The 28,000-nt window shown below is 41.1% G+C and overlaps 1 protein-coding gene across 1 annotated transcript; it reads right to left on the reverse strand.

The window, feature by feature from the left end:
- Window positions 1–28,000, reverse strand: LIPA (lipase A, lysosomal acid type). The gene is made up of 10 exons (XM_081158735.1): window positions 27,788–28,000; window positions 24,874–24,986; window positions 23,812–23,929; window positions 14,955–15,153; window positions 13,760–13,869; window positions 13,352–13,488; window positions 9,442–9,588; window positions 8,544–8,615; window positions 2,310–2,381; window positions 1–1,485 (listed from the first exon to the last, which is right to left on the reverse strand). Exons 2-10 carry the CDS (start codon window positions 24,976–24,978, stop codon window positions 1,252–1,254), a joined length of 1,194 nt encoding a protein of 397 aa, XP_081014861.1. The 5' UTR covers window positions 24,979–24,986; window positions 27,788–28,000; the 3' UTR covers window positions 1–1,251.

A 28,000-nucleotide genomic window follows, 5' to 3' on the forward strand; every position in this document is an offset into this window, starting at 1 on the left:
ATCTGTCAAGTCTATGAGGCTCACCGAGTTTTATTGAAAAGTTTAAATGAGATTTTTTATATATTACAAAGTAGTATGCTGTCTCCACATATTAGCCAATGCCAAGTACTGTTTATTATTGCAGCTGGAGTAACTGTATCAGAACCACGTATCAATGTTATTCTGTCTACCTGACAGTACTGAAAGGAAACAAGGCTATAAGAAAAGCAAGTGAACACGGGCTTCCTGACACAGGAACGCAAATCAGGAGTAAAACATGTACACATACAAAACGAAAAAACAAAGCGATTCCCTGAGCTGCAATCTGAAAGCGTTCATAGTCACATTTCTCTCGTGTGGAAATGAATTAGGACACTCCTCATGGGCGGCCTCAAGGCTTCTGCCTCACGTCTCATTGCTGAGCTAGAGCAGCTGGTTAAGAGAGTACATTAATTTCAGGAAAAACAGTGGTATCACCTCTCCACAGGACCTTTCTTTTCAAACAAGTGGGTTTATGACCTGCCTCACAGTGAAGAGTTCATGAATATGAATGGCTGCATTATCAGTCTTCAAGTATTTAAAATACAGTTGTTTTTTAATGAGCGGAATTTATTTCTGAGGACTCCAGAAAATTATTTTGCTTCATGTGAGCAATTTAAACACTTGCTGATAGATTTGATAAAATTCATTATAGAATCTTTATAACTAAAACAACCGGTGTGTCACTGGATTGGACTTGGCACTTAGTGCGTGAGAACATGAATAAGTGCCAGTGTTGTTTACATCCCTAAATGCAGGGCCATTCCCCTGGAGAGCCTTTTAAGGCCAAGAGATGAGAACAGGGTACTTATATACTGAGCTGTCCTCAAGTCAGTGTCAGATTATTTACCAATGAACAACACAGTTTAAAAATTCCAACACAGATGTCAATGTGTCCTGCATGGGCGTAAAAAAAGCAATACAGTATATTTTAAATTTTATGGATAATCAGAATGGTTATGACCTTTCACAAGTCAATGATATTTTTAGAAGACTTAAACTTCCCTACGGTTGAGACACGAGCTGCACATTTGGCCATGATTAAACAAACAAAAAAGTGAGTGCATTTCTAACCCTAACTGGAGAAATGGGCATCTTCAACATCATAATTTTCTTGAATATAAAAATACAAAAGGCCTAGGAAAGAAAAATAAGTATTTTAGAGAAATGAAGTCAACATATTTTGAACATGATTCCATCATTGATTTGATGGTAGATTTCTCCATCCGGCTTTCACAGGTACTTCTTCATTAGATTCACCATTTGATCATAGAGCCGCCAAGGGGCATCCAAGCCCCAGATGAAGTCGAGATGCTCCCAATCCGGAATGCACTCGTCATACACCAGGTTGGTGATCTGGGTCAGTAGGATGCTGACGTCGTTGACATCCGCGAGCCAGTCCTGACCGCCGCTCCACAGAGCAGTAGGCACGTGCATGTCCTTCACATTGTAAGCGGGAGGGTTAGTCTGTAAGAAAAACCCAGAGAGAGCTTTGTCGTGGTTGTTTTAATTCACAAAAACAGTCTACAATCTCCATTAAACACCGATTAATTCATTGAGAATAAAAGGCTAAATCTTGGAAATCACTCTGTTTACTTTTCAAGTCGCTATTACCAGAACAAAAAGAAACCTAACCCACAGAGAAAGAACAGTTACTATAGTAACAGGCTGGGCATGGTAACAAGTGTTTTAATCCCCTGGGAGGAAGGTGTACTCCCAGGTAGTCGATTCAAAGCAACAGAACCAAGTAGTTGGGAAGGGGCTTTGGAGTCCATACCCTCCTACTTTCCCTCCCTCTGGGGTACAACACAAGTCACTGAAGTTCTCTAAGCCTCAGTTTCCTTGTCTTTAATCATCACAGGGAAGTTGTGAGAATCAAATAAGTAAAATATGGTGAAGTGCCTTACACTTTAAAGTATTTACACTCAAAAATGATAAATTTATGGTATATGAGAGGAAAGGCTTAGAGAGTGTAATTTGGCCAAGAATTCCAGCTACCAGGTAACAGTCCTAGGCTTGTCTGACCTTGAAGTCTGTGTTCTTGATCACGATGAGTCATATATAACAGTAATAGTGACAGCTGTTATACAGGGTCATGGAAGTAACAAAGAGGGAAGGCCCAGTCGACAAAGCCAACCACATAGCTTGGGTTGTTCTGGAACTGAAACACTATCTAGTCAACTCTCCCAAATATTTCCACAGCCCCTGAGCCCAGCCAGAATCCTAATAATGGCTGGCTTCCTTGATGCATTTTGAGAGCCCATTAATTCTAAAGACTTTGAAGACATTACCTGGTTGTAATGAAAATAATTCTTGGCACTGCTTCCCCAGTCAAAGGCTTGAAACTTTTTCAACTTGTAAGTCTAAAAAGAAGATAATTTGGGGGGGGAAAGTTATCTGGCACAGATGTTTGAGATAACATCACAGGTTCCATGAGTTAGCCAAGTCCCCAGAAATCAATTTTACACCAATACCCAGATTTACTCTTCATTTCCAAACTGTAATTTAAGATAAATGACATTATTTTACTCTCCTTTACTACGTGACTCAATTTCTCCTTATATGACTGGAAAGTAGCTACTGCATGAGACAATAAAGCAGCTATACACACAATGTGAATTATACAGGGTGGAGCAAAAGCAGGTTTACAGTTGTTCATATGCAAAATAATATAATAATAAATAATACAAGAATAAACTCTGCTTATTCACAACTACAAATCTACTTTTGCCCCACACTGTACTAGATCAATGGTTATACTCATTGGATAAACTTTATACTGACATTTTTTACTGAAATATGAACCTTAAACTTTTCAAAGAGGTAACTATCTTATTTGGGGAAGATATATATATTACATACAACAAATAGATTAATATATATGTGTATTAATAGGTATTTATATGGATTAATAACGTATTATAATATAAAAATTATATATCACATATTTATATGGATTAATAGAATCATTGTCTATTTATATATGGAGTAAGATATTTACATATGCATATATAATCTCCATAGTTTCTATATATCCACTCTACTTGACTAGTTATATTATTTAATATTTTAATAATTTTTTTTGTTTTTTTAAATATATCTTTATTGATTTCAGAGAAAGGAAGGGAGAGGGAGAGACAGAAACATCAGTGATGAAAGAGTCATTGATCAGCTGCCTCCTGCAAGCCCTCTACTGGGGATCGAGCCCACAACCCGGGCATGTGCCCTCACTGGGAATCGAACTGAGATCTCCTGGATCCTAGGTCAATGCTCAACTGCTGAGCCATGCCTGGCTGGGCTTAATGATTTTATTAATTTAACACTTCTTGAGTACCAGTATCAGTATAATCAAATTGTACTGCACACCAGCACAATTCTGACTAGCTGAGGATACTAGAGTCATGAAATAATACTGTATATAAAGTTTAAATTATGCATAGATAGTATGATGTAAAAGTATTAACAAAAAGTCATTTGTTTTTAAAATTTTTAATGATACAAATTCATACCTCCTCTATATCCCCAAGTTAGAAATATGTCAAGAATTAAATCCAAAATCGGCAAGTCAAATGAACTGTTCAAGTTTTGGCCAGAGGGTGGCATCTGGTAAAGAGGAAAAACCTAAACATTCTTTGTCAGAGCTGCTTTTGATTTATGTGAGGTTTCAGTTCTTATCAACTGAATAAAACTCTAGTGTCTGATGTAATAAAAGACAGTGTGAGATTAGAAACTACGGGGAATTTCTAGAGGAGAAATGTTAGCGTCTGCTTCTGCCCATTGCAAAGGGCAGATTTTAAATACCTGCAGCATATTTAACAAGAACAAAATATGGATTTACAGCACCTGCTAGTGTATCTGTGCTGTAGCTCTAGCTGAAAGTGAAAAGTATTGATTGATGCAAGCTGTTCTGCCACGGTAGACAGTATATCACTTTCTCACACATGTCATTCAGCATTTATATAAAGACCCAGAGTGAGTATGGGATCCACAGGAAAAACTTGCCTAGGGCTCAGAATAAATTTCTAAACTTGACTTTTGTGCTCAGTGTCATAGCCACTTGCAAGGGGATCTCAGAAAGAAGGGAATGTGAAGATGATTATAGTAACAAAAACACAGAAATAAGCTAAAGTCCAGTAATAGATATTTCGTTAAATGCATCATGGTACATCAATATACACAATAGTATGACACTTTTGTAAATATAAATATAATAAACTAGAAAGAGAAATATGAATAATGTTTATAAATAATATGAAATGGGAAAATGTCAGAAAATGAAAGTGAACAAGCTCTATCGTTACAGTTATAAAATAATCACATGTGACTAAAGATCAGGAGGAAATACAGTATTAGGATACTTTTTAAAGTGACATTTTAAAAGTTATTTTTATGTCTTGAATGGTAATAAAAGTGTCAATAGGTTCAATCTTTCTAAAGTACAAAAAGGCCTGGTTAAAATAACTTATTTCTTTTAGTCTCCTGTATTTATTTTAGTTACTTTCCCACAGTTGCTACTCTTTGTTCAACCTAGTATATAAGTGCTTAGGCCTAGTTACTTCTTTGGGTCTTCATTTTTCTTGTGAGGGCTCCCACGTACATGTAAATAAAATTCATATGCTGTTGTCTTATGTCAGTCTCAGTCAGAAACCCTAAGAGGGTAAAGAAAAAAATTTTTTTTTTTAAATATATCTTTTATTGATTTCAGAGAGAGGAAAGGAGAGATAGAGACAGAAACATCAATGATGAGAGAGTCATTGATCAAGCCTGCAACTGGGCATGTGGCCTGACCAGGAATCGAACCCCGATCGCCTGGATCCCAGGTCGACGCTCAACAGCTGAGCCACGCCCGGCCGGGCAAGAAAAATTCTAACCTCCCCTAATATACCAACATTCTAATAGTAGTTATCCCTGGTGGTGGACATATGGGTGATTTATTTTCTTCTTTGTCCTTCATATGTTTTTAAACTTCATAATGAACACATATTACATGTATAATGAAAATTATACTAACTGTCTTTTTACAATGTTTTAAAGAGCCTACCTAATGTACATTATTTTTTTAAGCTAATATTAGGTTTCAACCAATAGAGAACATCAGAATCATATGAGGAACTTCTTAAAATGTGGATCCCAGGGACATACGTCCAGGAATTTGAACTCTCAACAGGTCGAGGGTAGGCCCAAGAACCTGAATTTTTTATATCACCCAAAGTATTTCTGAACAACTCTGTAAAGATAGGTTAGGACCAGCCTTCTTCAAATAGGAGACAGTACTTGGGCTCTGGGCATGGTCAGCAAAGGGGCGAAAGGAGGCTTGGCTCTGGGGATACGGGTGTCTCCAAAACCTACCTGTCAAGGTTTATAGAGAGAGTAAGATTTATAAGCTAAATTTTAAAGCCCAGTAAAGAACTGGGTTTTGGATTGTCGAAACACTATGCTGTATACCTGAAACTAGTATAGAATAATATTGAATGTAAACCATAATTGAAAATATATATTTTTAAAAAGTAGGGAACATTAAAAAAATAAACTTGTACAGTTACATGCCAAAAAAAAAACAAAAAACAACTACGTTTTGGAACTGTTTTTTAGAAATGGAATGCTAATTATTGGAACAAAAAGTAAACTTCTGAATGTACTATGAATAAAATGAGCTTGTAGAGCACCTCCAAACTCCTACCGCATGAACCCCTAAACTTCACACCAAATGGTAGCCCCCAGCCGGCCAGCCCAGGCCCCCGGCAGCCTGCTCCAGGGCGCACCTGACAGGCGGAGCATGGCCCGGCCAACACCGAGGAAAGCGGGCCAAGGACAAGGTCCTAGGGGACAGCTGCACGAAGCGCTACTCCTGACAAAGAAAAGATTCAGCGAGCACAAGAGCCAAGGGCAGAGCTGCCTTCTGCAGTGGATTTGGACTTTGGAAATGTTCACGAGGCACATTCCAGTGTGGTTAGAACCTAAAACCACGATTGGCCCCAGAGCAGGGCTCTGAGCCTCAGTCTGTGGCCTTTGACCCCAGCCAGCTGCTAGATAAAAGGGGCTGGGACGAGAACAGAAGCTGGGACTGCTGCAGATCCAAGAGCTCCTTTGCACACCCACTGTGACACACAGAGGGGGGAGTAACGCTGTCCTGTAATACACAACAGGGTGGTCTGACAGCCTAGGCAGCCACATTCCCAGAGGCCCCCGAAAGGTGAAGTCTGGGGGTCATTTGTACTTGGCTGAGGCACGTGGCACAGCACACGTGGGCTGCACGTGAACTACCCAGTCACTGAGGTGGGCAGTTTAGCATCTGCCCTCAACTCGGCAGGTCACCTTCTCCACGAAAGTGCACTAACTCCTGCGGTGAAAGAAACTGGGTCTTTTTAAAAATTGTCCATTGGGTAAGAGGGCATAACGTGTTCCAAAAGGTAGGGTTATGTTGGTGACAGGGTGTACAAAGAAAACAAGTGACCATAAACAGCAATGTGTCTGAGTAGAAAAGCAGGAGGCCTGAATGAACATTTGTGAACTTGAGAACTTCTGAAGGTTTCAGGACACTCCTTGAGAGGTAAAGGCGTGCTCTTCAGCGTATCAACTACCTGTGTTCCAGATGGCCCTCCTCTAAGCCCCAGGGAACTCTAGCACTCAGTCACTGGCATGTAACATGGGGTCTTACAGTCACTACAAGGGGCTAAAAGCCTCAGGCACAGTCCTGCCTGGTTCCCTAGGGTCCAGCCCAGAGAGGGGTGAACTCCAGCACTCCCAACAACTGGGGAAGGATACTAAAGTATGAGTGACATCCCAGATCAATGGTTCCCAAATCCAGTTCGGCAAAGAATCTACTGGACATAGTTGGTTTTTTTTAAATACAAATCCTTACCACTCCGGAGCAAAAGGAATGAACCATATATACACATGATAACAGGGATGAATCTCAAAATAATTATGCTGAGAGAAGCCACACAAAAACAAGTATATGCTGTATGATCACAGTTATACAAAATTCTAGAAAATGCAAACCTATAATGAAAGAAAGCAGATCGGTGGTTGTTTGGTGGGTGTTTGACAGGTGGAGAGGGTGAAGAGGAGGGTATTAAAAGGGGGCACGAGAAAACTTTTGGGGGGTGATAGGCTCACTGTCTTGATTGCTGTGAAGGCTTCGTGGGCATATACCTATGCCAAAACATACTAAATTGTACACTTTAAAAACTGTGTCACTTACACTTCCATAAAGGTGTTTATAAAAAAATAAAAGTAGAGGTTCTCCAGTCCAGTTAAATTAGGATCTCTACGGATGGGGCCCAGGAGTCTGTTTTTAAAAGCTTGGATTGTAGCCAATCCAACAGCTCTGCCTCGAACTCTACTCCCCGTGAGACAGGCCGAGCCGGGAGCCATTCTCTGTCCGTGTGCGCCTCCTTCACCCATGGAGCTCCTGCCCTCTCCCTTTTTCCTCTCAGCCAGTTTTTAGTAAACCTCTTTTCTTCTGAATCGGTTTCACCTCCTCTCTTGATTTCTATCCTTGGGACGGTGGGGGCAACAACCCCTCTGCTGGTGACACCCTTACTTTTCTTAAACAATATTTTATTAAAAGGTATACTTTTAAAGCAACTAACATGATTCTGATGCAGGCAATGACTGCCCAGTGTTTGAAAACTGCTATCCAGCCACCTGCCACATCTTGGCTTGGAGCTTAAATGGTAAGTTATTTCATATTTAAAAAGTTAGGGAGAAAAATTGTACAAAAATAGGTCCTAAGGTAGAAATAAGTCCCTGACATTTTGTTAGATGAAAAAAAAGCCGTTACAAAAGAGTAAGTGAAAGAAAATAAATCTACTTCTACAACTATCATTTCTACATATATTTTTAACCACTGCTTTCTGAAATGATATGCAGCAAGACGTAGAGAGTAGAATGCAGAGACATTTCAAATCCCTGGGTACACATTTTCTACCTCTGTGTAGGATTATAGAACAATTTTATTTTTAATCTTGAGAATTTTTATTATTTTTTGCCTGTGTAATTTCTAAATTTTCCAGAATGAACATGCATTACTTTTGTGATATGTGATAAAACAAACTGTTTTAAAAGTTGGCGGCTCCCATTTACCTCCATGATTGGCTTAGCTCTGGTTTTTCCACTATTGTTTCAGCATATTATGCTCATGGGTTAATGCTGAAATAGCAGCTTCTGTCTCCAAAGCAGCTCTAAAAATCTTGTTTTATGAAGCAACACAGAAATAAAATAAATCTGGGACTTAATGAAAAACTGATAAGAGAGGAGGGAAAAGGAAAGGAAAAAAGTCAACCCCAATAGCCATCTGGTGAACTCACACATAGTACCATTTGTCCCAGGGAGGGTAACAAAAGCAAAACACACACAAAGACAGGAGCCGGAGAATCTGGGGACGCACACCAGCTCAGACTGGTAAGAAGACTGTCCTTCCATTTGGGAAGGGCTCATAGAGAGGTGCTCCATGGGACACACAGATCTTTCTAACGCTGATTTCACACAAATTGCCCCAACTGCATTCCTGGAATGCCTACCTGGCTCCAGTGTATCATGTTTTGTGACGAAGTCCCAGCAGGAGAGTGTGACATATACACAGCCACTCTAGACTAGGGGAGAAAAAAGTTGAAATAAAGAATTTTTTAAAACAGTGTTAAGGAGGCATTAATAATAAATTTTGCACTTCAAAGTGTTAAAAGCCACAGAGCCACAATCTCAAATATATGAGATTAAGAGCAGGAAAAAATTCTTTGACTACAAATATGTCATAGAAAAATATGTACAACCACACACACAGTACATAAAAACAGGGTAACTGTGGGATTATATGGATTGCAATAACTGCTCATTTTTATTCTTCATGCTTTTCTGAATTTCCAAATTTTATATAACAATTATACCTTACTTTTATCATCAGAAACAAGAAAAATTATTATGACTTCAAAAAATCCCTAGAACCTTCATTCCAGAATATTAAAACCTGTTTTCAAAAGGCAACATTACAAACTACAAATATATTTAGAAACACCAGCATATTGCTGGGCAAGGGGTTATATTTTCTAAAATAAATAAAGGTACACACACATATGTGTGAATGATCACTCCAAAATTAAACAATTATAATAATTTTTAAAAGAAACAAATCACTAGAATAAATATAAATATCAAGATGTTAGTGATGACAGATCTCCTCATTCAATACTTTCCGTGTAAGGACAATGCAGGAAGTTGGCCACAGCGGGCCAGGGGAGAGCAGCACATGGTATTCCAGGCACCTGCTGAAGCTGATTCTTGTGCCTCTTCAATGAAAGACCCATCAGAGTTCTAATGATGTCATTCCTACCTCTCCAGCATCCTCCAACACATATAAGCATATTCACAGATAAAATAAAATCACTGAAAGTTTAAAGCAAGTCTTGTTATAAACATACATACCATATTTAAATTTCTCTCATTAAATCCACACAGAAGAAAAAAGACATTTCCACAAAGCTCCTTCAGGACGACATGATTGCACATATGCAGACTCAGCCACTTCAAAAATGCATTCTCGGGAAGAAACTGTTGCGTCCCAAATAAGTCCTGCAAAGAAAAAGAAACCCAAGAACACCTCAGCATTTCATCCTGATACACGGGCACCCATGATCACTTCAGAAGCAGAGACATGTGTCAAATGTCTCCACGGATGGCCTCAGGGGAGAAATGGTAGCCAGTGGAATCTAATCAGTAAAATAAACTGACGAATAAAATAGAACCAGAGACATGGAAGCATGGAACAGACTGAGGAATCTTAAACAGAAGGGGGTTGGGGGAGAGAAGAGATTAATCAAAGAACTTATATGCATATATGCATACTCCATGGACACAGACAATAGCGGAGTGAAGGCCCGAAGGAGGGGGTTGCCGGCGGGAGCCAGGTGGAGGGGGTCAATGGGGGAAAAAAAGGGAGATATCTGTAATACTTAAGCCCTCTGTTTACTAAAGCAATAGCAGATGTTATAGATGTGTATTTAAAGTTTCAAATGAAGAAAAGGGGACAGAAAATCAAGTAAATTTGCAGCAGACTTTTACAGTGGGAAAGGGCCTTAATGATCACTTATCCCAGGGCCAATCCCAAAGAGTTTCACTTGGCTTTCGTGGATTAGTAGTGACTTCTGAGAAAGAGTCAAAACTGTGATTGGTCAGCAGTGTGTTCAGTTCAGTGGCATTAAGTACATTCACATTGTACAACCAGCACCACTCTCCATCTCCAGAACTCCCTCAACATCTCATACCGAAGCTCTGTCCCCATGAAACATGAAGCTCTGTCCCCATGAAGCTCTGTCCCCGTTCCTCCTTTACCAGCACTGCCTGCTTTTGTAAATAAAGTTTATTGGAACAATCACACATCGTCTCTGGCTGTTTTTGTACTACAGGGGCGGAGTTAAGTAGTTGCCAACAGAGACCATTATGACCCACAAAGCCAAAAATATTTACTATCAGGATCTTTACAGAAAAAGTCTGCTGACTCCTGGTCTACATCAGTGCTAACCGACAGCCACTGAACCTGTGCCCAGGTATTTCGGGGCAATCACTGACCTCAGGGCAGATCTTCACGTACTTCTGCACCAGGAAATAACAGAAAGATCTTCCCTACATCAAACCCAAATGTGTCCCTTTACAGCTTACACTTTTGCTGATGCCCACCCTCTCAGAGGACAAGCAGGAGTGAAAAATTCACAGGCCAACAAAGGCAATTTTATGGGTTGAATTGTGCCCCCATCAAAAAAGATCCATTGAAGTCCTAGTCCCCAGTATGCCATCATGGGACCTTATCTGGAGGAAATAGGGTATTTTCAGAGAAAATCAAGTTAAAGTGAAGTTGTTAGGGTGGGTTCTAAGCAATGTGACTAGTGATCTTCTAGAAAGGGGAAACTCTGGACACAGAGACAGAGGGAGATCTGAGCACATACAGGGAAAACTCCATGTGAATATAAAGGCAGGACTTGGGGTGATGTTTCCACAAGCCAGACAAACCACCAGAAGCCAGGGAAAGTCATGGAACAGATTCTTCTTCACAGCCTAACAAACTAACACAGGCAGGCATGTAAACATAAATGATAAAACAGCATGTGGAACATGCCACCCTGCCCAGAGTGATGATTAGGGAACACTGAGAACTGGTGATCCAGGAAGCTTATGTGCAGCGTAATGTGAGCAATTGCTTTGTGGTACATGGCTTCGTCTTTCCCCAAAAAAATAACTATCAAGGTTTCCATGTTGAATATTCCAATTTTTTAAAAGGTGCAACTAATTTAACTTAAAACAGGGCATAGGCCATATTCAACACTCTTTGGGCAAATTTGGTCTGCTACAGCTTGAGATCTGCCTTCTACAAGGCAAGCAATGAATACCTAAAGGCAGATACCAGGCCTCATTGAATGTTCATTTCCCCCAGATTAGCCACACTAAAATTAGCTGGGGAGAATCAGGAAGTAAATACCACATACAGAGAAGGTCACGGGTCATGAAAAGGCATCAGTTTCTAAATTTCCTGGCTTTCAGTCTACATAATAGTCACATGTGATAAACATATCTTTTTGAGGCTCTCTACTAAAAACAAGTTAATACGATCAGCAACTTAAATCACAACAAGCCAAGCTCTCCTTTTGACTGACAAAGGGGGCGAAGTTGTCTTATACTTCAGAATGATAATTCTGAAAATTATGAAAACTCCACTGAAAATTACATCAAAGAAGTACAGTATTACAAAAAAGGAAAATTCACCTGACATTTACAGGCCTGCCCATGTCAATTCTGATGTATTATAATATATATATACACCTTTGTATTCTGAGAAAGAGTTATGACACTCAACATTCATGGAAGCAATACATACTTCCCAGAACAGCAAATTCAAAGGTTTTATGAACATACACTCTTTCACTTTGTCACTCTCCCAGGATATTATAAGACACCCATGTCTGGAACAGTAATTCCTAAGTACCAGTTTGTTTGACCTACATTAGACTTATGTAGGGTGCTTGGCAAAACCTCAGATCCTGGACCCCACTCCAGATTTAACAAAACACCTCCAAGGTGGGGAGGGGGAGTGTGTATGTTTACAAAGCTCCTAAATCACAAATTCCAAGGATTAAATTGAAAACATTCCTCTGACAAAGCAGTTTCAGTTCTCAGTAAAAAAGGGCACAGGATGCAGCAACAGCAAATTAGCAATAACCTCAATATCCACCACAGAGGTCTGGTTTAACCAGAGGTGTCTGGTTTAATAAGGAGCAGTTCTTTATAATGGAGACGTTCTATGCAGCAGTTAAAAACAGTGTGGTAGAGTTTTATGTATTAACATCACAGCTCTTCAAGAGTGAAAACTGTAATCTGCAGAACAACATACACAGTTGAATACTGTCTACATTAAAACAAAGCAATATGTTTCTCTCCAGAAATTCACACACAAGGTCTATTGGAAAAGACACTAAACTGAGCACTGTGCTTAGTTTTGTGAAGGCACTAAGGGAAGCTAAGGTAGTTAAAGGGCACTTTATCTGTAATCTCTGAATTGTTTATAATGAAAATTGATGCTTCTATTACCCAAGGCATTACAAGTTAATTAGGTTTGAGAAAGTCACATCTTATCTGCATGTCTGGTAACCTATGCAGAGAAACCCATTTTATGTGAATCCGATTCTAAGCTCAGAGTTCAGTCTGTATTTCCTGTGAACATCTCTTAAATGGCCAGTAGATGGGCCATAGCTGATTTGTAGTATATATTCCTGAATAGGATTTCCTATCAGTGTGTGTAGAAACGTGTCCTACATAAAACTATATAGCGCATGCATAATGGACCATCTGGCCTCAGCTGGCTCTCAACTCCAGCTCATAAAAGCTGCTTCTTCCTTGAACAGAGCTTGGGGGCGTCACACAGCTCTAGGGCTAGGCCCCCACGAGGTTACTGGCTTGTGTTTAGATCACCCTCGGTGTGGTGAGGGCTGGGCATGTGGGAAGAGTGCATTTTTCTCCGCTCTCCTGCCTACTCCAATGCACCACTCACTGCGTAGAATAAAAGGCAACTCCACCAAGCTTTAAGCTACCTTCTCCCAGACTTCCTGTGCTCCCTGTGTGTGCTCAGTGGAGATCTGCACTGATATGTTAACCATGAGAACATGGGGCTCAGGTGCAGAATTAATGATAAACCTTCCCTGACTCCCCAGGATCTGGAAGTAAGGGTGAAGAGGAGAGGAGAAAAGCCATGGGGAGAAGAAATACCATTTTCCACTGATAGCAAAACATAAAGGAGAAAAAGCACAGATTCTGAAAGGGCAATTGGGGGCGGGGGTGGGTTAAGTACCTTAAGGAGAAAATCTGGAAATCGTGCCAATTTAGTTATCGGGCCAATAGAGAACTGGGCTGAAGCCACAGGACCCAGGGCTAAAAACATTTTAATCTTTTTGGCCAGCTCTGGGATCCGTGAAAATGCTATAAAACCTGTGGGAACAAAAGAAAAGTAACAGAAATTTGATCGTCTGGAACTTTCTCTGAAAAAGCAAGGGCAGTTGGGCGTGATCCCCTCTAGAGAAGACAAAATATTACCAAAATTCTTTGCCTTTGCCCTAATCATTATTTCAGCTTGGTATTAAAAATAATAATAAATAAAAGTTTATTTGAGCTAACATTTTTTTTTTTTTCACTTTTCAGAACAAATGCAAACTCTGTAATAACACATTATATCAATTTCCAACCTTTATTACATACATACCTATTGTAGTGCCTTGGGAATGACCCACATAATACAATTGTTCTTGGCCAGTTTTATTCAGAATGAAGTTAATTGAAGCTGGTAAGTCATAATTTGCCATCTCGTCATAACTGTAATCCAAAAATGGAACTCTTTCATTGAGACATCACATACAAATGCAATAGCACACAAACAGTAAGTGTGCAGCTTGATGACTTAACACAAACTGAACACAGCTGGGTAAACCATGAGAAGGCACAGGAAACAGAATTGCCAGGACTGCAGAAGTTCCCTAGGCCCCCTTTGAAGCGTGCTTCCAAGGGTAACTATTATCCTCATTTTTTATACCATAAATTAGTTTTACCCATTTTTGAACTTTTTTATAAATGAGAACACAATATGTATTCTTCTGTATTGGGCTACATCCAAACCGTCACACACAGTTGTAGGTTGTTCATTGTGTAAATATACCACACTTGATTTCTCCATTCATTGTGGATGGGCATTTGGTAGTTTCCAGTTTTTCACTATTACAAATAAAGTGACATGTCATTGTACATGTCATTGGTAAAAGCTCTCATTCTTGCAGTTCAGGTCCTTAGGTAAGCTCTGGTTTTACCAATGGGAAGCAATTCTGGAGGATCCATAGCCTGATGTACCAACACAGAGCCCTGGGTCCATGCACATGTGAGCGTTGCCATCAAGAGATGGATGAGCCAATTGTTGCCACCACTTACGATGTACCAGGTTCCTTCCGTGTCCTCTCCTTTAATCACCAATAACTTTAGAAGACAGGTATTATCCCCACTTTACATAAAGAAAACTCAGACACAGAGGGCTTATGTGACATGCCCAATGTCACACAGTGATTAACTGGTAGCCCCAAGAGTAAAAAAGAGAAGAGGAAAACCTCTGCCCATAGAATAGTGAGTATTTAGAATGTGTGTTTCTGAAGGAAGGGAGAAGGTTCTGGGACACAATTTACCCAGCAGCTCCCACACCACCAGGAATGCCAAAGTAACTAAAAATTCCTAATTGAATTTAATTCCTAAATGTAATTATTTACTTAAAGTTTACCTTACTGCTATTTATTAAATTTCTAAAAAGGTTTAATATCTTTCATGATCCACCAGTTTCCTCTCTCACATGACCTTGAGTTACCCATCTGTCTGCCACCCTGTGTGTCTGCATTAAGGCTACTATCAATCAGATATACCTGAAGGCCCAGTAGGCATCCTGGAAAACTGAAAGGGTCTTGTGTCTCCGAGACCAGGTGTTTCCCCTGCTGTTGCCCATCCACACGTCAAAACCAGCATCTGCCAGAATGAAGCCCAGGCTGCTATTGGGTAGGTTTGTGATCCAGTTACTAGAATCTGCCAGCAAGCCGTGCTGCAGGAATACCACTGGTTTGGGACCTGAAAAATATTTATGTTTAGGTGTTAGCTTCAAAACAAACATGGCATCTTGCTATACAGATAATGCACAAAAGATCTCAAAGCAAATAATGAACTAGAAACAAATTAAAATCTTGAGGGAGCAATGTACTCCTATATAACATGAGTAAAGAATATTTTTTTAAACAGTATTGGCGCCTGGCTGGGCATGGCTCAGAGGTTGAGCGTCGGCCTAGGATCCAGGCGATCAGGGTTCAATTCCCGGTCAGGGCACATGCCTGGGTTGTGGGCTCGATCAATGACTCTCTCATCATTGATGTTTCTGTCTCTCTCTCTCCCTCTCCCTTCCTCTCTCTGAAATCAATAAAGATATAAAAAAAATATTTTTTAAAAATAAAAATTAAAAAAAATAAACAGTATTGGCAAAGTAACAGTGAAACTGGTCTATCTTTGCATATCTAGTAATAAGACACATTGACTTAATCATCAGAAATATTTTTAATATATTTTTAAGAACATATGAAATGTTTCTATACTTTGCTCCAGTAGATTTCTCAGAATGTATCCTAACAAAAGAAACCAAAAGAAAAAAAATTATTATGCACAAATTCATAAATATATACACAAATATATGCATATGTGTATACACACATATATATTTATATAGAACTATCTTCTACTCACCTGTACCTGAAACAGTGACATAGTAGAAAAAACAAAGACATGGGAGTCAAAGAAACCTAACCTCCAGCTGCTTACATAGTGTCAAAAACATTCAGTCATTCTTTAAACAAGCATTTATTGAGCACCAACTATGTGCCAAGCATCCCAGCTATGTGCTGGGGACACAGCAGAGAACAGAAAAAAGTGAAAAAAAACACCTCATGGAGCTGACATTATAACGACCATGAGTTTTAGAGTCAGACACACCTGGGTTCAAATCCATCATCTCCTAGTTCTGATGTGCCATCTTGGGTACAGTTTTCAACATCCCCTGAGATTTATATCATCCCTTGCAGCACAGAAATGTAATATGTACCTTACAGGGAGTAATGAGTTATGAAATATTATATGAAAAGTTCTTAGCAAAGTGCCTGACACACAGTAAGAGTTCAATAAACATTAGATCACATTGTTAAGTTGCTTAACCTGTCTGAGTCTCAGTTCCATAAAGAGCTGTTCAGAGGAATAAATTAGATAGTTAAGTGTCTGGTATAGTGACCAACAAATAGGTCAAAATGAACAAATAAGAACTCCCTTTGCCTTCTGCCCATTCTTTTTTTTTTTTCTTTTTTTTTTAATTTTTTTAATTTATTGATTTAGAGAGAGAAAGAGAGATAGAAACATCAATTTGTTTTTCCACTTAATCATTCATTGGTTGATTGTGTGTGCCCTGACCAGGGATCTAACCCACAACCTCGGTGTATCAGGATGATGCTCTAACCAACTGAGCAACCCAGCCAGGACCTTCCCATTCTTTATAATAGTGAAACACTGGAAATAAGCTAATGGTTGAGTGGTCAAATAATTCATTGCAATCTAACTGGTGCAATAATTAAGCTATCAATAATGACAAGGACTGTGGCGGCATAGAAAAACTTATAACATAGCCTTGAAGGGGGAAAAAAGAGTAAAGTACAAAATTATAGACTACTCTGCAACACAGCCATGCAGCAATGATGTATGCAAATGAGGAGTGTAAAATATCAAAGAAAACTGAGAAGACTGATTCACTGGATAGTCAGATGGGTAGTAAATTGACAAACTTTTCTTTCTGTTAATCAGATTTCTTCTCACCTTGCTGAGAAAAGCTAATTGAAATAATAGTTAGCTATTATCGCATGCTTATAAGCACTAAGGCACTGTGGTGAAAATCCTGTGAAGTTTGTACTATTCCCATTTAGAAACAAGGAGTTGTGGTTAAGAGAAGTCAAGTAATTTGATCACTGTTGACCGAGAGCTAGTAAGCGGGGGAGTGGGGATATGAATCCCGGTATGTCTGATACCAGGGTCCATCACTGTAACTGCTTTGCTATAGGAAAGAAGCTTAGCCAGAGAGAAATCATTCTAGACCACACAGAAAGCCCTCAGAAAATAACAGCCCAAAGAGGGGAAGCTATTTTGGAGGGAGTTGGACCAAGCGCTTAGAAGACTGGTCTGGCAGGTGAAGGGATAAAGAATGGGAGTCAGGGACATGATAGTCAACCTTACCCGCTCAGGCAATTCTCCCAAGGACCAGCCTGGTCCATGCACTCCAGCACCTAAGCTCTGGTGTGTCTGAGTAACAAACTAATATGACAAGAAAAAGGCTCTTCCCCAGCTGTGCCCTACAATTAGTTTATTTGTCCCAGAATGGCTGTAGGAGGGCTGGAGACTGAGAGAAGGCAAGTGGTGTTATCATGGTCACCTAAATAGTTAGCACAGAGCCAGCAAAGGGAAGCAGCCCAGTGGTGACCCATAAAAGTACTGCCTGCCTGATTAGGCCCAAACGTGGGTGGAAGTGAGAAGGGGATTACTCAGGCTCCAAAAACTAATCTGCTGGGTCCACAGTCTCATGAGAGGAAGATGACCACGTGGATGGGGAAGTTCCTCCTGCCTCCCATGTGACTGGCCTTCTCTACCAGGCAGTGCCTGGTTAGGCTCTAAAACAGTGTGAGAAATCAGCTGAGGTACAAGGAAGGACCAAAAGAAGAACCAGAAGGAAGCCAAGGAATGTGGACAGCTTCTAGATGCCGATAAAGGCAAGAAAACAAATTCTCCCCTAGAGCCTCCAGAAGGAACACAGTCCTGCCAACACCCTGCTCTTAGGCCTTCTGACCTCTAGGACTACAGGATCATAAATGTGTGATGTTTTAAGGCACTATGCTTGTGGTAATTGGTTACAGCAGCAACAGGGAACTAATACAGTTGGGGACTAGTTTTTATCCCCATTTCTCAAATAAAGACTCTGAGGCACAGCATGACTAAGCAATCTGTGCACAGCTGCACAGTCCGCGATCTTGAACCAGGACTCAGAGGCAGCAGTATGCCCCCTGGGCCTAAAGAAAAGAGAGAGGCCTGGCTCCACCTTAGTCTGGAAGGAGCTATCATAACCAAAAATCTTTCAGGATCTCTTAGAAGCTAGGCTGTAAGTTGCATAAGGGCCCCCTTTCCTCTGCAAAGGCAGGTTCTAGATGAAATGGCATCAAGGACTTAGCTTAAGGTACAAAAGCATTCCCACCACTTTACAGTGAATAACGCAAAGGCCGAATCACCCCTCACTTTAGACCTTTCTATAGTCATCCATGAGACTGGACAATTCAAGGAAGCTGGACACCCAGCTTGTTCAGGCCCCCGGCTTGAACAAACCCAAAGTCCAAGGGCTGGTTCAATCATCCCTGTTGGCTCTAGATCACCAAAAACTTCAGGGCCTGGGAGGCTTCCTGAACCTGCCCCAACTACTTAAGATAAACCCTAGCGCCTGGCCGGGTGTGACTCAGTGATTGAGCATCGGCCTAGGATCCAGTAGATCAGGGCACGTGCCTGAATTGCGGGCTCGATCCCCAGTTGGCAGCATGCAGGAGGCAGCCGATCAATGATGACTCTCTCATCATTGATGTTCCAACTCTCTCTCTACCTCTCCCTTCCTCTCTCTGAAATCAATAAAGATGTATTTAAAATAAAAGGAAAAAAAGATAAACCCTATTCTGGCACCTGGGTGACTAACAGCCACTCATCATGCAAATACTTCATTTCACACAAATTATACTGTTACAAAGGAGCTGTTAAGATCCACCCCATGTTAAAGGAAAGGGAACTGATTCCTGGAACCAGAAATTAACCTGCCCTAGAAGATTCACCTAGCAGAGAGCCAGAATGGAAACCCAAGTCAGCCTCATTCTAAAGCCCTTGCTTTTAACTACGACTTCAAAGAAAAATTCATTAGAAAACAAAGCGGTGGGGGGAGGTGTGCTTATAAGTATTCCAGGTATTTCAAAGTAAGCCAAGCACTATTTCCCCAAACTAGCTGCATATTAAAACCACCTGGGGCACTGAGAAAACATACACATTTCTGGCCCTGGTTCTGATTTAGGGAAGCCTGGAAATATTTATTTTTGACACTTCCCTCCACTCTTCTGATGCAGCCGTTTTTGACACTCTCCCTCCACTCTTCTGAACACACCATCCATAGGTGTGTTCAAAGGGGAATATGTCCAGCCCTCAAAGGGCAGCCCCTGGGGAGTTGTCTCCAAGGCAAAGTTCACAAAACTTGTCTGTGCATGCTGAAGGCAGCTATTCATATCCCAGAACGCGATCAGATACTATTGGTGCTTTATTTGATGATTGCCTTATTGGACAATTTGTTTTCCACTTAGGCAAAGAGTAAGTCTGCCTTGTTGTGTTCCTATACTTTAGTCAAGGCCTATAAGTATTTCCTTGTTTTAGCCAAGTCATATAAATATTCTGCCATGGGATTAACTTGCTCGATACTTATTACATAGGCCAGGTTCTCTAGTTTAAAGAGCACTGACTCAGACTGCCTGACCCGCTACCCTTTGACCTAAAGAAAATCCCTTTTCCTCTTTGAACTTGGCTGTCTCACCCAGTAAATTGAGGGTGTTGATCTAGAACACAGGTTCTCAAACCCAAGGATTCTACCTTGGAATCTGCAGGAGAGTATGTTCAGAATGAAAGCTCTCCAAATCCTCAGCCCGGGCAGGACTCTGAGATCCTTCTAGTGCTAACATCCCATGACTTTCTGAAATAAGGCTGAGCAGATAAAAACAGACCACTTCCCCATAAATGATGAATTTCTGAATTTCAATTTCCTCCTGGAGTTAATGCAAAGCAGCAGTAACTCAACACGTGATAGAAAAGTATTCCAGACATTGAGAGAGAGCATGCACATCCTTCACAGTCACCAAGAGGATTCTAAACAAGCTCGCTAAGCTGCCTAGTTAGTAGAGGTTTGACCAGACAGCAAACTGATTGTCTAAATCAGGGCATTCTTTACTGGGTCCATAAACTTGCTACAAATACATATGAAACTTGTGTGCACACAGGTGTCTTATTTTACTAGAGAGAAGACTCATTGCCTTCATCCAGTTATGTACCCCAATTCTGAAGACTGCCCTGGATAACTGCCACTCAGGCTGACCATGCAGTGGACATGGTACTACTAGTTGCTCTGAGGGAAACAAAGATGACAAAGACACAGTTTCTGCCTTCAAAGAGTGGCTGAGGGAGGGACAATGGGGAGAGAGAAGTACAAAAATAAGTCAACCCAAAGCAAAATAAGAAAAGCACCACCAGAGGGGGACTGGCAAGGCATTTGGGAGTCCAGGCAAAGTGTGTGTCTGCCTCCTGCTTAAGTAATCAGGGAGAGCTGGCAGGTAAGCTGGGCTTGGAAGGGTGAAAAGAATTCTTTTTAAAATATATACAGAAATGAAAACAGTGGGCAGGGTGAGCAGCATTCCAGAGGCTGTGTTTACCAGGTGAACTCCAGGGGGACTTTAACAAAAAGGAAAGAATTCACTTGGATTTGTGTGTCTGAAAGTAGTTCTTTGATACTTATTAACATAAACACAAGTTCAATTATATCATTCCTATTATGGCTATGGTGCCAATTTAAACCTATGCAGTTGATAAATGATAACCGTTTCTTAGATGATGGGTAAACACAGCTGGTAACCCACTTCTTAGGCACTCCTCGAAAGCCTTATGAAAGAAGTACTCTACCCCACTCTATGGAGGCACCGACACACCAGAGCCTATGACTGTTCTCACTAATTTGGGGAATCGTACCCATGGTGAACATCAAAGGCCTACTGCTGTACAGAATGCGGGTGAACAGTATGAGCAGCACCCAGGACAGAATATTAAGGAAAGGTATGTATCTTCATTTAGCAGGTCCCTGTAAACTGCAGAATGGCAATATCACATAATCATGACTGGGCTCTAAGTAGTTTAATCCTGCAAAACTACATAAGATGGGTGAAAACAGGGAGGCTGGCAGAAAAGAGAGCAGCTAGCATGTGTATAGGAGCCATGTGGCTAAGCCCTGTGATCATAAAGACTCCAATAATCTCCAAGTGAGTCTCTACATACAACCGGAGAGGACACTGTGACAAACTGAAGGACACTCACCATACAGCTGTAAATTCAGGGCATGGCAGCACCACAGTACAGCCGAAAAAGAAAAAGAAAAAAAAACACGAGAAAAAACACTTTGAAAAGGGGAAGAGGAACAGTTTCACTTATCCCCCATAAATGAGTAATGTTTCAATGTATCTTACAAAGACTTATAAATGGTACAAGTCCTTATACTATGGTGTTATGGTGTTATTTCTGTGTGTATTAAAAGCACTAATGTCTTACCCTGGCCGGTTTGGCTCAGTGGTTAGAGCATTGGCCCTCTGACTGAAGGGTCCCAGGTTCAATTCTGGCCACAGGCACATACCTGGGTCGCAGGCTCAATCCCCGGCCCTGGTCAGGGCGTGTGCAGGAGGCAACCAATCGATGTGTCTCTCTCACATCGATGTTTTTTTTTCTCTCTCTCCCTTCTACTCTCTCTGAAAAAGCAATGGAAAAAATATCCTTGGGTGAGGTTAAAAAATAAAATAAATAATAAATAAAAGCACTAATTTCTTAAAAGATAAGCAGACTGAATTTTCATATTCCAGTTTTGAAATTCTTCTTTCTTTTAATATATGGGAAGCCTTAAAAATAGAAGTGGTTCAAGCCTCTCTCTGAACTTACTTAGGTTCTGAACTTACTTAGGCATCCAGTGAAATGGTAACAAGAACATCAGGTAGGGCCAGGTGGCTCAGTTGGTTGGAGCATCATCCCCTGCACCAAAAGGTGGCGGGTACAACTCCCGGTCAGAGTGTGCGGGAGGCAGTCGATCAATGTTTCTCTCTCTTTCTCTCTCTCTTCACCTTCTCTCTAAATATCAATAAAAAAAATTTTTAAAAAAAAGAAGAAGAAGGTAGGGTGGTCTCCTGGCAAAGTGAAGGAAGAGATGAGCCAAAGCCGCATCACATGAGCAGCTTGGAGGGGACTTGGCAGCCACTGGAAGATGGAAGTCAGGGATGCTTCTGCAGTTTCTCGTCTAGGTCATTAGGGGGACAATGGTGTTAGTCACAGAGGAAGAAGGAGGAGAGGAAGTGGCATGAACGAGAAGAAGATAACTTCTGTGTGAAAGACCTTATGAATTCTCTTTGTCTATTTGTCCTAAATGAGCCAAAGGAACACTTGCAACACTGTTCCTGAATATGAGTGAGACAATGAAGAGCCTCTGCCTTGGAGCATGGGCAGTGCTCAGGAAAACCACAGATTCCTTTAGATAACTGAGCCAATTGCCACAGATTTCCTTAAAACTCCCCTCTGAGCTTAGCTCGCAGCAGGTATTACATATACACCACTGATCCCCTGTGGGGAGGCCTCTGCGGGACAGAGGAAGAAGATAGGGACCTGAGGTTATGACCAGATTTAGGGTACTTTCAGCCTCTGTTCCCCATTTTGAAGACCAAGGGTATCCACTGCCCCATACCCCTGCCAAAACAAAACAAAAAGGATATAGATTATAGCCCATAAAACCATGATGAATGACTGAAGGGGAGCTTTGAGATCACCCCAGCCAAATGACTGTGTTTACAGATGAAGAACCCAAGGTCCACAGGTGTGAAACCACACAAGCCCTTAGGGGCTGACACAGACCTGGCATGAGGCCTCCTAACTCTTCTTCCTACTACCTGGGAGCAAATCAAGACTTATGCTCACTTTCCTCATATTCAGCACATAGCACCTTCCCCTGCAATAGCTGTAATACATACATGTAGGGCATGTGGCACTATCTGCTTAAATGCATGGACAAAAAAGCCTGGAGGTAGTGAAAAGACAGAAGAGGAAGCACATTCTCTAAGCTTGTTTTTACTGAGGATCCCTGCATCTTTTCACAGTGACTCACATTAGTAATTAGTCAACTACCACTTTTAAGAGAAATAATAGCAATACATATTTTTCTTTATATATGGGATCTGAAATCAGTATACAGGATTTACTTTAAAAAAAAGGGAAACCAAGACCATATTATCACTCTGGAATAAAATATATGTTTTGTGTAGTTTGAGCAGAAGAAAAAAAACAGCCCTCACTCCAGCTCACTACTCATTTTTATAACATGCTTATTAAAAAGAAGCTTAATAGCATGTATCTGTAAATCATAAATATCTCGAGAATTAGAAATTAAATTTCAAAAAGAGCATGAACCATTTTAAGCATTATTAAAAGCCTTATTATAGTTAGAGTTTATGAGAGAAGAAATCAATAAATCATATTATATTATGAAAAAAAACAGATCATGAAATAAAGCTCACATTAACACAAGGTTTTTAAGTTTGCTTTGAATGATAATTTAGGAAGGGATTGAGGCAAAGAAGGCCCTTCTGCTCATATAAAAATTTAATTGAGGAAGAGATAGTTATCCTGTTACCTTAACCCCAACCAAGGAAAGTTTCTAGAAACAGAAAATGTTAAAGATTAAGCTACATCTGGAGAGATGATTGACTAAAAATCAGATCCTTATTCTGATATTTAACAATTTCAAGTCATCTCTCTAGAAAATCCTTAACCTGGTTACTGATACAAAGACTGGCCAAATTCCAAGCTGTCCTATCTGGACACAGAAAACACCCATACCTTTATCAGAATAGTTCTTCCTCCCGTGAGGAATTCGGTGGAGGCAAAGAATATATCCATCTTCGGTCTCGACTAGGTATTCCTCACTAGGAAATCCCCAGTAAGAGATAATTTCACTCTATGGAGAAAAAAAATAATTATAATGAAAATTCTATGGACAGAATCTGACAAGATCTCCCGTATTTACAGGCAAAGAAGACGCAATGTCAATGGCATTCTCCAGGCTTTGCTTAAGAAATCAGTTGTGACTGAAATTTTAGCCTGCTGCATCGAGTAGCACACCTGTCACAAGACAAATCCTCCACTTGTTTTATCCATGTGTTCTACACACAGGTGTCTGGTTAAACCTTGGTTTCATTCTGGCATGTTCTACAATTGTGACTAATTTTACCATACCTTTGGGCCTCTTTGTTTCCATCCTGGCTCCCAGGTACAAATAAACACTCTCTCTTTCTTTTCTAAATGTGCCAGCTAATATTGTGATCTACCACTATCTTTATTTTAAGAGGTCCTATCCTGTTTTTTTATTTTTTTAGGAATCTCTATTTTCCCAATACTTTATGCATAAGTCAGGTATTTCCAGACTTTATTGCTTACTTAAGATTAAAAACTTTGAGATGTTTTAATTACTTAAGGGATTATTTTTGCTTGTTTGTTCTTACAAAATTTTTTGAGATATTTTCATTTTTGTATTAAACTGTGCCTCCTGGACATGGCTGATCGCAATCCTTGCTTGATGTATTGTAAAAACAGTACTTGGTAACATTCTTGCAAAGTTTTGGCACTTTTTTATTGTTCTTTAAACAAATTTAGTGATGCTTAAATATCATGTATCTCAGTAGGAAGTATACAGTTTTAACAATAGGATGCAATCTATAAAATAAACATCACTTGGTAGGAAAGTCTAGCAAACTGAATCTAAGACTCAGAGAAGATAAAAAACACTATGAGACAGAAAGAGATTAGAGTTTGAGGCTCCATGGAGCCCACATAACTGAACTTAAGGAAATACTTAACATTCGTCATATGCATTTTAAAAGCAGGTGACTTTGAGAAACTTACCACATTCATATTTGTTTCAGGATCCACAACTGCCTGCTTCCCTCTGGATGTCTGGGTACGCAGGATCCCAAGTGCCAAACAGAACACCAAACTCAAGAGCCGCATTTTTCTTTCTGTATAAAACACTCTATTGTTATTTGTCCAAATTTCACAACACATAATTATGTTGATAGATTAATGTTCCCATAAAAAGTTTGGGACCAGGTTTAGGGCAAGTAAAAGTTAAGTGAAGGGCAAATATGAAACAAATAATACCAGTCATATCTGGAAGAAAAAAAAAAAAGAGGAATTCATTTTTATTAGGAAACCTCACCAACAGCCACCCCCAGTTAATATGTGACCTAGCACACTCACTCACCACTTCATCATAAGGTTTAAGAAATTGTTCCTGGAGAAATAACAGAAGAGAGGACTTGGAAGAAAGTAGGTTGAGAAAAAGGAACATCCTCAAAAGTCCCGAGCCTGTTAGCCTCCCACCTTTTCCTCTCTAAAATTGTGATTTAAACATTTTTCAGTTAGCGAGTATTAGCTCTTGTCCCCTACTATTTACTCACTTCCATTCTTGCTCAAAATTACATGTCAGGATTCAAATTTGTCACCCAAGAGAAAAAAGTAAAATGAATGAAAAGAGAAACAGAGGGAAAGAAGATCATCTCTCTCTCCTTCTGAGCCCCTCCAACCATCAACAAAGACCATCTAGTTTTGGGCAGTGATGGGCACAAAATCCCAGCATGGCAAAGACTTGGGGATGGATGTTAAAGGCAAAGTGAAGTGACTCTCCCAAACACACCCAGATGGTTAGAGGCAAGGCTGGGTCTACAGCCCAGGTTCCTAGATTTTTTTAAATTAAATATAATCACTTATAAAGAACTCTGCGTGTATGCCCATACGAAGACTTGTACAAAAATGTTTATAACAGATTGCGTGTAATAGCCCCAAACAGGAAAAACCCAAATGCCCCAAATGAGTGAATGGATAATCATATTATGGTATCTACATACTATTCAGCAATATAGAACAATGAACACAATAACATGGAGGTATCTCAAACTAATTACAGTGAGTGAAAGAAGCCAGACACCCCCCCAAAAAAATAACTACATATGATTCCATTTATATAAAACTAATCTATATTGACAGAAAGTTGATCAATGGCTGTCTGGGGGGGAAAGGAAGTGGAAAGAAGGGGATACAAAGGGCTACACACAAGGAAGCTTTGGGGGGTAATGGATAGGTTTATTAAATTGAATTTACTAATGGCTTCACAAGTGTGTACATAGTCAAAGCTTATAAAGTTGTACATTTAAAGTGTCTTTTTATTGTATGTCAATAATACAATACAGCTGTTTTTAAGACTTGGCTTAAACTGGGTACAGGCATACCTCAGTGGTAGTGCGGGTTTGGTACCAGACCACAGCAATTCAGCAAGTAGGGCAAGAGAGCTTTACTTATTCGGTCTGGAACCAAAGCCAAAATACCTCCAATGTTGGCCTGTATTCCACAAATCTTAAGAAATTGGTTCTCGGAAGATTGCAAAAGTAGACTGACACCTGTTAATGCAATTCTTGCTGGTGCTGGACTTATTTCTCCAAGCAGTGGTGAACCCCGAGCCTGTAGATAGAGGGAATGTTATTTTGGGGTCTGCACTGGCAAAGCAAGCCCACTTGTATCTACTCAAAAGTTTGTATTTCTTTATAGTGGTGAGAAGGGCTGTAAAGTCCTTGGCCACCTTTTATCATAAATACAAGCTCCCAAAACTCCATTATTACTAGGGAATACGAAGTAGATTGAAAAGAAAAAATGAAAGGTTAAAACCACAATTTAAAACAATGAGGCATCCAGCAGGAGCTGCTTCCATTCAGCACCTGTCCTGCAGAGCCTGGACCAGCTGTCCACAGAGGCGTCTCCGAGGGGTAACAGCTGAAGCTACTCAAGGAAATACCCCCCAGCTAAGCTTTCCTTCCAACACAACACTAAGCAAGTTTCTCAACCTGCTAGTCAAGTGATTCTTACAGGGATGAAGGCTGACAAGTGTAAAGGAAGAAAAAGCCCCTTTCGGGCAACATTCCAGGGCTGGATTCCCAGTGCTTTTCCGGGCTCCCTTAGCCACTTTATCTCACTTACCTTCTATGTTGCAACAATCCAGTTAAGTGCTTACTTGCCCTCAGTACACCCCCAGACTGAAGGCAGAGTGAGTGTCTTATTCAACTTTGAACCCCAAGACCCAACCAAGTGCCACTGGCATATTAAGATGCACAATACAAATTTTGCAACATGGAATGGGGCAGTCCAACAGTTCAATGGCTGAAGAAAAGCTCCAAAGCAGCTCGTCATTTAGCTTTATAATAATAATAACAATCTCTTGCTATGAGGTCTAAGGACCTACGATGTTAACTACTCCTCTACCAACTCTATGCAGTCCCCTTAAATCCCTTTTTCAGGATACTGAGGTTCACCCAAGTCCTGAAAGCAAAGTGACAACTGGTTAAATAGCGTCGCCTTAATTTTCACCAGGACCAATGCTAAAGTCCACTCGGACCAAGCCACGAGCTAACACGGGCGCTAGGGGAGGCGGGTTGCCCGAGGAGCTAACGGGAGCAGAGGACGAGGGGGGAAGGAGTGCCGGGAATCACGAATCCTCCTGTCACCGCCGGCGGGAGGCTGCGGGCAGCTGGCTGGGCAGCCACCGCGCCTGTCCGGGAAATCGGGGGGCACCGGGCGAGGCGGGCACCTTCACGGGGCTCCCTACTCCCGGGTCACCGGGAGGCGCCGCGGGCCACCCGCAGGTGCTGAGGCGAGACGAGCCGGGCCAAGCGCAGAAGATGCCGCGGGCCTGCGGCGCCGAGGCCCCGGGCGCGGCGCGCGACCCTCCCTCGGAGCCCGCACCTGGCGGCGCAGCGGGGCCGGCACTCACCTGGAGACGCGCACCCGGGCCTGGGTTCGAAGCTGCAGTGCCCGCTGGCGGAGGCCGGGGCTAGGAGATGGGACTCGGAGGGGCGGAGACCGGCCGACCCGGGGGCGGGCGTCCGCCACCCGCTCGGGCCTCCAGCGCCGCGAATCGGAGCCGCCGGGCGCGCGGCGGTGACTCCGCCCCGGCTGGAGGCGGCGCTTCCCGACACCGCCCACG

The sequence above is a fragment of the Miniopterus schreibersii genome (genome assembly GCF_964146895.1).
Source record: "Miniopterus schreibersii genome assembly, chromosome: 14".
Lineage (NCBI taxonomy): Eukaryota > Metazoa > Chordata > Mammalia > Chiroptera > Miniopteridae > Miniopterus > Miniopterus schreibersii.

Bases quoted from the DNA above. Each gene is read 5' to 3' on its own strand.
- LIPA (XM_081158735.1), bottom strand. From the start codon at position 24,978: ATGCGGCTCTTGAGTTTGGTGTTCTGTTTGGCACTTGGGATCCTGCGT. The intron at 13,870-14,954 runs GTATATCTGATT...TTTGGATTACAG, and splicing joins GATGCCTACTGGGCCTTCAG to TTATGACGAGATGGCAAATT. The intron at 13,489-13,759 runs GTATGTATGTAA...TTGTTCCCACAG, and splicing joins TTCCCAAGGCACTACAATAG to GTTTTATAGCATTTTCACGG.